This window comes from Notolepis coatsorum (assembly GCF_963971535.1).
Source record: "Notolepis coatsorum genome assembly, chromosome: 7".
NCBI lineage: Eukaryota > Metazoa > Chordata > Actinopteri > Aulopiformes > Paralepididae > Notolepis > Notolepis coatsorum.
Genome location: NC_140171.1, coordinates 104,077,298 through 104,089,018, shown reverse-complemented (window position 1 = coordinate 104,089,018; position 11,721 = coordinate 104,077,298). Strand labels below are relative to the sequence as shown.

General features: G+C 46.3%; 1 protein-coding gene across 1 annotated transcript in view; it reads left to right on the top strand.

Annotated features, from left to right (window-relative positions):
* Positions 1–11,011: 11,011 nt before the first annotated feature.
* Positions 11,012–11,721, top strand: part of cxcl12b (chemokine (C-X-C motif) ligand 12b (stromal cell-derived factor 1)) — a gene marked incomplete at its 5' end in the record, with an annotated part of 14,287 nt that continues 13,577 nt past the window's right edge. The window contains 1 exon segment of the mRNA XM_084318339.1: positions 11,012–11,054. Coding sequence (XP_084174465.1) covers positions 11,012–11,054 — 43 coding nt within the window.

Genomic DNA, 11,721 nt, shown 5'->3' with positions numbered 1-11,721 from the left:
GAACAAGTTGCAGTCACAAGCTGACGACATGTCATTTGCATAAATTAGGAACAGTAGCGGACCTAGTATGCTTCCTTGTGGAACACCACAGTTTACTGTGAGGGGGGGGGATAGGGTACCGTTTACCTCCACCATCTGCTCTCTCCCCTCCAGGTAGGATTGCATCCAGCTCACTGATAGACAAGAACTGGAGAAAGCCAAATGTCATATCTCCTAAACCTTGGCCGTTGTTATAAGAACACTGTTAAGACTGTCGCCTAGTGTCTGAGCTGTAGCTAGTTAACGTTAGGTTATGACTATAACCAAGTTCTGTTAACACTTAGTGAACGCTCAGCGTTTCATGCATAATCTCGCTTCAGCGTATGCACACTGAATAAATTTCAAATGTACCTTTAAATGCCAGCATTCATCTGGCCACACCCCCATCCGCCTACCTACATAAGCCGGGATGGGCCACACACTCATCTCCTTCCCAACAAATTTCATCACAATGAAAAATCAAGGGCCTGCAGCAGCGTCTAGACGCTGAGCGTTCACTAAGTGTTAACAGAACTTGGTTATAGTCATAACCTAACGTTCTGTGCCACACTAGCTCACGCTCAGCGTTTCATGCATTATAGGAGCTGAGCGGGAGCTAGAAGCTCGACAAATGTACCCTGCTGAGGCCCCCCACAACCATCAGACCAGGGAGGGCCGAGCCCCCCCGACCCACCCTAATGGAGGGCACCCCCCCTATTGGTGGCTTCACGGGAGGGCGACGGACCCGACCGTGCGAAGAGGCACTCAAGCAACTTAACGCACAGGGTGAGCAGAGCGTGGCTTGACCCCACGACTACACACACGCACAACCCGCATGCCACCCGGGAACGAACGGAGGAAACAACCTCGTTACTGCCCCCAGAATCACGGGGCCAAGGGCAAACCCAACCCTGTGGCAAGGCCGTAGCAGCGGAGCGCGAAGGAAGACCCAGACCCACCAAAGGGACTGGACCCCCTGGAACGGGGGCCCGGAGAAGTCCATGATGCCAGCATCAAGACCCCACCAGGTGGGCACTTAGTGACCCCGCCCCCCACATCGCCAGCGTATTCGGACAAAGGCCCCTCAGCCGAGCGGGCCCTGTCCCCCCAATAGTACACCGCCTGGTACACTGACCCTGCAGAACAGGCAGTCAGCATGGCCGTAAGCACACAAAAAAGGTTAACCAACGGAAGCAGGCAGCGCACCGGGGAAAAACCAGGCAACAGGCTGTTAACCCTAGCCTGGAGACTGCGGACGAGACAGGCGCCAGAGGGGACAGCTGAACACAGCCGCCCCGGCGGAAGGGGCGTATGCTGGCGTAGTTGCATGACCAAGCCTCCATTTAAAAACCCCCACCCAGAGGGGTTGAGGCAGAGAAGGCTGACATGATTGGCAGACGTCATGAACGTGCAGGGGCACCCTCAAACGGTGAACCCGGGAGTTGACACTGCTCCAACACACCAGGGAATCAACCACCTTGATGTTACCCAATGCGGTGGTTGTTCCATAACCCCTCAAGAAAAAACTCCAAAACACACCTGCGGGTATACACCGGCTATACCGCAGTACAAGTGTTTCAGTCTTCAAAAAAGGGTTAACCCAGGCCTACGGGTCGACGAAACATTACCTCGGACCGGGCCTGGCGATACGGGAAGCACAGGGTCACCAGAGGAGGTCAAAGACCACCCCAACAGGCCCCTCTTCGCCAAGCGTGAGAGAGGAGCGAAAAAGAATGGAGAACCAGCCCCTAAGCACACCGTACTTGGTATTCCCAGGCGGTCTCCCAACCAAGTACTAACCAGGACCAACCTGTGTAGCGGCCGAGATCCGACGAGATCGAGCGTGTACAGGTTGGCATGGCCGTAAGCCATCACGACAGTGCTGAGTAAAAACATACCCAACCAGGGTCTCCATAGCGCTTAACCCTGTGACACCCGGACCGACCTGGCATTTTTCCCCCTGAAACTCCCCCCCCCCCCCCCCCCCCCCCCGTAACGTGCCGAACCGCCACGTGACGGGAACCTTGAAGGACAGGGGGTGTACCCCTGACCGACAGAAACAAGGAGGAGAGGAAAGGTTACCAGTTCACCCCTTTACGACCCCACACCCATGATACGATGTAATGACAAAAAGAGAATATGACACAGTCATAGTCAGCTCTATGAAGCGTTTGACAGCTCCACACAGCGCATGAGCTAACCTGCTATCTGATTTTTACTAAGGAAAAAACACAGAATAGAGAGGGCTCTAAGAGCCCCGGTCCAACATACACATGTGCTTCTGTGGCCAGTCCAACCCAGTTGTAGGTCACATGACACACACAACCCATCATCACCTACAAAAAATGGCAAAAACACTCTACAGAGGAACGCCGTTTTTCATAATGAGAGAATACATAATTCTCGATTAGTATCGGCCACAGGCCTTGCTAAGCACACACGACAGCGACCAAACAATTTTTTCTTTTAGGAAAATAAAGTTTCTCCAGCAGTTTTAGCACAACCTCAGCAATCAAGCTAAGGGTTACATCGCATCCCTACCACACAAAAAGACACAATGTAGTGCAACATGTCTGATAGGAGGGTGAAAAAGTCCCCAGGGAACCGGGGGGAAACACAATCCTCTTATTTTACCCTTAATACGGCCAGTTAAAACAGGAAAACCTGTTAATATGTGAACACTGTTCATTGTCATCACAGGCTGAGAAAAGAACATTCTTTTACTCACTTGTCACTAAGCATAGCTTCATAGGTTAGTTACCTTAGTTGTGAGTACACGGTACATATAAACACACATGATGTTTCTCACACAACAACCAGATCATTTTCTGTAACAACCCGATTTGCACGGAGAAGCTAACTGCCAGTGACAAAGACAGTCCACACATAACTCGCGTCGTATCCTAAATGCATTGCAGCAACACACGTTTTGGGAAAACATCGTTATTCACAAAACATTTAGAAAGGTAAAGACCAGAAGACGTGTTATAAGGTCCGGTCAAACCTTGTCCTACCCGGAACGTAGATCAGCGAAATGCAGTCAAGATACCATAGGAACACAGCCGCTCCTGTGTTGTTCGAACTGGGCAGCGTCGCCGCTCCAACCCGCACTACAGTCCTCTTTGTTGACGCAACCTTGCCGTCCTGGCTCAGAGCAGGGTCGACGAACATCTCCTGTCAAAGACGACGTCGTAGTCCAGAGTGTTTAAAAACATGTTATAATCAAAGCACGTTCAACAGAGTAGCATTAAGCTAACGGCCGCTCCAACCGTTCGGGCGCTACTGCCCCTGCTCGCGAGACGCCGAGCTAACGGCGCACGCGACCAGAAGCGAGCTCGCGGCGGCGCGCGAGGAGCTAAAGCTACCCCGCGCCAGGCCTTGGCCTATAGCAGCAAGCTAACGTTACCTAGTGATCACGACATGCTAGCGCCGCAGCTAACAGCTGACTGGCTAACAGTAGGCCCACCTAAGTAGGCCATGCAGCGATCCCAGCAGGCTAACGCAGCAGCTAACAGCTGACTGGCTAACCGTAAGCTAAGCAGCTATCACCTGAACTTGTATACAATGACATAACACTCACCCAGACAGGCCGCCGTTCTGAACCTCTCCTCACTTTTTTAGAGAAAAGAGAAACAAGATGTCAACACTGCTTTACAACAGTGATTTTACCAACACCCGACGGAATCAGCACAATACCAAACTGGCCTGTGTAGCTGACTTGAACATGGATCTGCCGCTATCGCACATCCATGCACATATCTCCTCGTGAAGGAATACTCTCATTTGGATATGAAAGAAGGGGCTTAACACGGGACAGAGAGAAATCCACTCGTCCAGAAAACACAGGGATCACCAGTGTTAATGGTCGCGGCCCACTAGTTAAACTAAAATAGCTTCAGACCAAGGTCTCCTGTCGTCTAGGAGACTGAACAAAGGACCCTAGCCTGGGCCCGGTTTTCATAAACATTGTCAATTAGTCCCCATAGCACTAACAGACAAGTGGAGCCTGCCAGCAAAACACTACTCACCCAACCTGGAACGCACCGCTTCTCACAACAGCGGCGCGCCACTACAGTCCCTGCACCGCCGGAGGGTTTCACTCCGTCCAGCCGCATCAAAGAAGACTGTAGCTGGGAGGTATGTAGCGGCGTGAACCCCCAATACGAAACCGGTGGAGTTTGTGGAATGATCACCATCTTCCAGACACTCCAGTACGAAGACAATATCGCCGTATTTTCTCGTTTTAAAATAGTGAGAGAGAAAATAAAGATATGATGTCAACGTATTCTCCTTATTCTTCCTTTCCTTAGAGCAATATTTTTCTCCACGTCAAGTGGGCATATGAGCAACACGTTGCTTGTGATGAAATTTGCGAAGGAGATGAGTGTGTGGCCCATCCCGGCTTATGTAGGTAGGCGGATGGGGGTGTGGCCAGATGAATGCTGGCATTTAAAGGTACATTTGAAATTTATTCAGTGTGCATACGCTGAAGCGAGATTATGCATGAAACGCTGAGCGTGAGCTAGTGTGGCACAGAACCTATATTAACTAGTCAAGGCTGTACAGAGATTTAACACAGATCTATAGACATGATAATATTTTCCAAGACAAAATGTTTATATATCCTTCTTACCTCTAACTATATATCAACCAACACGTGTGATATGTTTTGAATGTGCAGAAACAATACAGGAGAATAAATATTTGAAAGCAATACAGAATGCCTGAGAGCCTTACTGCATTATATTCCATTATATTTGTGTCAGCCGGTACCTGGATGCTGTCTTTTCCTTTATATAAATAAAGACATTTCCACCATAAATGTATGCAGAAAAGGCTAGATTTGGTGCATAAAGGTACAGCAGAATGCAGGAAATAAGTGTTTGACGAAAAATATAAAAACATGTTAAAATAATAGCTTGACATAACGACTGATATGTTTGCTCAGTAACATGGGTCCCCCAGTCCCAAAATACATTTTCTGGTATCCCATTCTCACTTTATCCAATCAGGCGAGAGAACTCCCTCCACACTGCAAAAATGGGTCTGACAAAATAAATATTATTAATAATAATAATAATAATAATAATAATAATAATAATAATAATAATAATAATAATAATAATAATAATAATAATAATAATAATAATAATAATAATAATAATAATAATAATAATAATAATAATAATAATAATAATAATAATAATAATAATAATAATAGTTTTAAGAAAATATGTGCCTGAAACAAGTAAAAGAATCTGCAGATGCAGGAAGCCAATTTGACTTGATTACAATAACAATAGCTAGGGTTCCTGATTGAGAGATTATAGATATGTCTATAAATAGCTATGGTATGCACACAAGAATAAGTATTTCTAAATGATTAATAGATAATACAAAATGTTATCAATAACCATTTACATGTTCTTATGAGCATAATCCAAGGGCTGACTTATTGCTTACTGCTAACCAATCACTTTAATCGTCCTGTGTTGATGTCAGTCCAACTGAAATACCATGGTACTACACGCTGCGTCCACCTGAAGCAGACGACGTGTCCTCGCCCTGTCTGTTTCTCATCACATCCCTCGTCATGGCAACCATTAGTGATGCCCTGTCAATCAAGACCGTTCCATAGAACAAAAGGCTCTGGTAGTGGTGGCCCAGTTCCCTGAAACTCTATACGCTGACCTCTGACCCTGTGTGTGATACAAGTGGCAGTGTTGTCACAGAGGTCAACAGGTAACATGCCGAACACATTCCCAGCCGCTGCGCTAACCAGCGCACCGCACCTCTGTGGTGTGTTGGCGCTGGAGGGGCTGGAACACATGTGACATTTGTTGCTGCGCTTTGTGAGGATGCTGGGCAGAGCCCCATGAGCAGAGGATGAAGATCTTTACTGGTGTTGGAACCTGGCAAGAAACTCTCTTAGCTCATTTCTAAATAGTAGTACTAACTTGTATGAGGTTAAAGGTTATATTTCTTTGTTAAAATAATAGCTCTCCCTGTCTCCCTGAGAGTGGCGTTTCTTCTTGACTTGTTTAAAGAAGACGTGTCCAGCCCATGGGGACATTAACGTGTGTTGTCGGGCCTTACAAATAAATTTGATTTAATTTGACAGTACAGCCATCACTGATATAAAGTGCTTTGGTCAGTAACATGGGTCTCCGAGTCCCTCCACTCTGCAGTAAACAACATTTATTTTCTGGTATGACTTTCCACTTTATCCAATTAGGAGAGAGAATTCCACGCTGCAAAAATTGTTTAACAAAAATAAGAAAACTAGTTTTAAGCAAATATATGCCAGTGCAGTAAGCAAATTAAAACGGCCACCTGAGGCTTATGGCGGGGATTACGAACGATAACTGATTACAAGGTCAGCCCCTCCTCAATCGTGAGTGCTGATGCCTCCCTAGCGAACGAACTCAACTTCCTTTTTTACGAGCGGTCTGGGGCGAGCAGTGGCGACGTTAGCTCACCAGCTAGCGACGTCACTGACACGCCGGCTGCCGTGGCGGAGGGGGGTTCCTCCGCGGGGGAGAAACACACTCTCTCGGTGACGGAACACAGCGTGAGGAGAGCGTTTATGGGGGTGAACACTAGGAAAGCTGCAGGCCCAGATGGGATAACAGGACGAATACTTAAGTCCTGTGCTAACCAGCTAGCCCCAGTGTTCACCACTATATTCAACCTATCCCTGGCCAAGTCCGTGGTCCCTAATAATAATAATAGATTCTATTTGTAATGCGCTTTACAGTTGCGGGGCAAATCTCAAAGCGCTACAGTTAAAAGAACTTAAAAACTAGCTAGAATAAAGGAAAGAAAAAATATAAAAATAGGCAAGACTAAAACATAGAATAAATAATAAATAATAATAAAACTGATAAAAGAAATTGGTAAAAGAACATAAAATGTGTGGAGCTAAATATTTGATAAAAAGTCAACAGAAGGCTCTACTAAAAAGGTGAGTTTTGAGGCCTTTCTTAAAAGCATCCACAGTCAGGGAGAGCATTCCACAGACTGGGAGCGGAAGAGCAAAAAGCCCGATCTCCCATAGTGCAGAGATTTGTCCTTGTGCGCTGGAGGAGGTTTGCCTGGCCAGAGCGGAGATGTCGAGAGGAGGAGTGAGGGATGATGAGTTCTTTGAGGTATAGGGGGGGGGGGGGCGTTTCCGTAGAGGCATTTGTGGGTGAGCAGGGAGACTTTGAACTCAATCCTGAGTGAGACAGGGAGCCAGTGAAGGGACTTGAGGATGGGAGTGATGTGGTGGTATTTCCGCACTCTCATCAGGATCCTAGCAGCGCTGTTTTGGATACATTGTAGCCTTTGGATGTTCTTGCTAGGGATCCCGATGAGGAGTGCGTTGCAGTAATCCAGCCTGGAGGAAACAAAGGCGTGGATGAGCTTTTCGGCTGTCTGCTTCAAGGTGTCCACTATAATCCCTGTACCAAAAAACTCCTCCCCAGCAGGCCTAAATGACTACAGACCGGTGGCACTCACCTCTGTGGTCATGAAATGCTTTGAGAGGCTGGTCAAGCATTACATCTGTGCCTCCCTCCCTAGTACCATGGACCCATTGCAGTTTGCATACAGGACAAACAGGTTCACTGACGACGTGGTCTCCCAGGTACTAAACAACACCCTTTCTCACCTTGACAGTCAGAAGGGGGCTATGTGAGATTGCTGTTAATTGATCGATCCCCGCCAGACTGGCTGACAAGTTGATCGATCTGGGTCTGAACCCCACCCTGAGCGCCTGGATCCTGGACTTTCTGACCGACATGCCCCAGGCAGTCAGGGTGGGTGGACATACCTCCAACTCAATCACCCTGAGCATCGGGTCCCCCCAGGGTTGTGTTCTCATCCCCCTGCTGTATTCGCTGTACACACATGACTGGGTGGCCAGGTTAATCTCCAACTCCATAGTGAAGTTTGCGGACGGCACGTGGTGGTGGGTCTGATCTCTGACAACGACGAGAAGGCCTACCGGGAGGAGGTTAATGTCCTGTCACGCTGGTGCCAGGATAAGAGCCTACTCCTGAACAAAGCAGCGCCTCTATCACCTGAGACAGTTAAGAAAGTACAGAGTATCGGGGAAGATACTCCACTCCTTCTACTCCGGGGCCGTAGAGAGCATCCTGACTGGGAACATCACTGCCTGGTTTGGAAACAGCACTGCCCAGGACAGGAAGGCCCTACAGAGAGTGGTGCGCTCAGCAGAGCATACTACGGGTATTGCACTACCACCCCTGCAGGACTTATACAATAGGAGGTGCAAATCCAGAGCCTGCAGAATTATGAAGGACCCTCACCACCCCAACAATAGCCTGTTCAAGCTGCTGCGGTCAGGCAAGCACCTCCACTTACACGCAGCAAGAACAGAGAGACTCAGGCTCAGCTTCTTCCCCCATCAGAACATTGAACACTGATCTCTACACACACAAGCACACATGAACACACACACCACACATCTGCACTCTCACACACCACAGGTCACTTTAATCACACGAGAAGATGTCACTTTAAAGGAAAGGAAAAAGGTCACTTTAAAGGGAAAAAAACAAAACATAACTGGATGTTTTTGTATAGTATAGTTAGGATAGCATAGTGACATAGGGCAGAACTGTATATTGTATAGAAAGTGTACATAGGACTCATTGCCTTTTGTATTTTATCTTTATTTTTATCGTGTCTATTTTATTTTATTTCTATTCTATTTTATTCTATTATTATTATTATTATTATTATTATTATTATTATTTGTATTTTTTGTACAATCGAAGCGGGCATGACCACCGTCATTCAATAGATGTCATATGTATGTGATGAATAAACCTCTTGAATCTTGAATCTGTAGCTCAACAAAACCCTGTTTAAACAGCTGTCTGTAGCTCAAAACCCTGTTTAAACAGCTGTCTGTAGCTCAAAACCCTGTTTAAACAGCTGTCTGTAGCTCAAAACCCTGTTTAAACAGCTGTCTGTAGTTCAACAAAACCCTCTTTAAACCCCTGTCTGTAACTCAACAAAATCCTGTTTAAACAGCTGTCTGTAGCTCAAAACCCTGTTTAAACAGCTGTCTGTCGTTCAACAAAACCCTGTTTAAACAGCTGTCTGTAGCTCAAAACCCTGTTTAAACAGCTGTCTGTAGTTCAACAAAACCCTGTTTAAACCCCTGTCTGTAGCTCAACAAAATCCTGTTTAAACAGCTGTTTGTAGCTCAAAACCCTGTTTAAACAGCTGTCTGTAGCTCAAAACCCTGTTTAAACAGCTGTCTGTCGTTCAACAAAACCCTGTTTAAACAGCTGTCTGTAGCTCAAAACCCTGTTTAAACAGCTGTCTGTAGTTCAACAAAACCCTGTTTAAACCCCTGTCTGTAGCTCAACAAAATCCTGTTTAAACAGCTGTTTGTAGCTCAAAACCCTGTTTAAACAGCTGTCTGTAGTTCAACAAAACCCTGTTTAAACCCCTGGCTGTAGCTCAACAAAATCCTGTTTAAACCAGCTGTCTATAGCTCAACGAAACCCTGTTTAAACCAGCTGTCTGTAGCTCAACACACCCCTGTTTAAACAGCTGTATGTAGCTCAACAAAACCCTGTTTACAAAACCCTGTTTAAACCCCTGTCTGTAGCTCAACAAAACCCTGTTTAAACGCCCGTCTATTAGAGTCAGCCAATATATTAGTAGCTCAACAAAACCGTGTTGAAACTCCTGACCAATAAACCGAAGACTATCAATTCTCACATACCTACACATAAACAAATGATTACTTTTAATGTGTGTGCAACCCACACAAAAGACTACATCTCCATAGCTTTTTTTCTGTCACTAATTACTCAAGCCATAAAACAATAAAAACGCATTGTCTGTGTAAAATAAAAAAGGGGGAAAAAACGCTGCAAATTCCTCCAGGGTAATTTGAGGTTGGCTTTTTCACACTCAGCTTCATCTCCTCAGTGTTAATGGCAGTTATATAAGCTGACTCTCCAGCTAATAGTAAACACTCTCAGGTTTATGACTGGAGGAAGAGCTGAGCGCTGTAGGTAGATTGTCACTCTGCCAGGCAGCGTATGTATGGGCCAGTAAACCTAAGGAATGGGTGTTTTAGCTTGTGAATCAATGGGCAGTCCTTAGTAATATTTAGGTTTATTGGTGGTAGCAAGGCACACCTTTCTTTAGCTGTTGGACATCTCCAGCTCTGACAGAATAGTTGCTGATTCCCAGCTGTATATGTAAACACTCAGCTTGCTTCATATCACTCTTAATTTCTTAGATGTATCACTGGTGACAGTTATGGTACCATCATTGCATCCTATGTGATAAGGTCGGGTGGTCCTCTCTGGCAGAGAGACGTGACTTGCATTGGCATATGTTTCTGTATAAGACCATTATTGGTGACCTCCCACATCGCTTTATTGCTGGATTGGAGCGCTGGACCTTATCATACTCACTCTGGTGATTGATTGATTGATTGATTGATTGATTGATTGATTGATTGATTGATTGATTGATTGATTGATTGAACATTTTATTAACAGATAGTAGAATGGGTACAATACAGTACGGCTCAATACACACAATTGTTAAGGGGATGCAGATCAGAGAAAGACTTTTGTCTTGTTTACATCAGGGTCCCCATTTTCTATTCATCGTAACATACATGACATACAGATAGACAGTACTGTTTGTGATACAAAAATAGTCTAAAAAAGAGAGTATATACATTTGAGGGGGAAGAAACTGTACATTGGAGGAGGTTGGGTAGGTGGGGGGGCGGGGTTTGGTAGGTGGGGTGGGGGGGGGGGGGGGGGGGACTGTACATTGGAGGTGGTTGGGTGGGTGGGAAGTATTTTGACATGTACATGGGTACCTTAGTGGTGTAGTGTATCTTGTAGACCAGGCCCAGCGCTTCTCAGGAACCCAAAGTCGCTGACATTAGGCGGGGAAACAAAGAAACAAAAGAAACATAAGACCACAGGGGAAACAGGGAAACAGCATGATAGACAAACATAAAGCCACAGTAACAAAGATCAGAACAGGTTGGAGGGGGGGGGTTAAGGTTGGGGAAGGTTGAAGGCTATAGCGAGAACAGGTGGGTTTTGAGGCGGGATTTGAAGGTGGAGAGTGTGTCTGTCTGTTTACTGGGGGCTCAGCGGGAACCAACGCACAGCACAGGAGATGTTCTGGTGCACTCTGTGTGACCGTGTGGTTCTGTAGTGATGGCAACAACTACGTTCAAGGACACACATGCACACACACACGCACGCACGCACGCACGCACGCACGCACGCACGCACGCACGCACGCACGCACGCACGCACACACACACACACACACACACACACACACACACACACACACACACACACACACACACACACACACACACACACACACACACACACACACACACACACACACACACACACACACACACACACACACACACACACACACACACACACACACACACACACACACACACACACACACACACACACACACACACACACACACACACACACACACACACACATCTGTGTCCCGTTAGATTGTTCCTCATTAACTGTATTCAGGTCCCTTTTTGGCAGAAGTTGGAACGTCTTTGTGGAAAATTGTATCTAACTAAGGTTTGACTAATTGCTTTGGGAATCAGTGACGACTTCCATGTGTCCCTGAAGGAGCTGCTTATTCCTGTTACAGCAT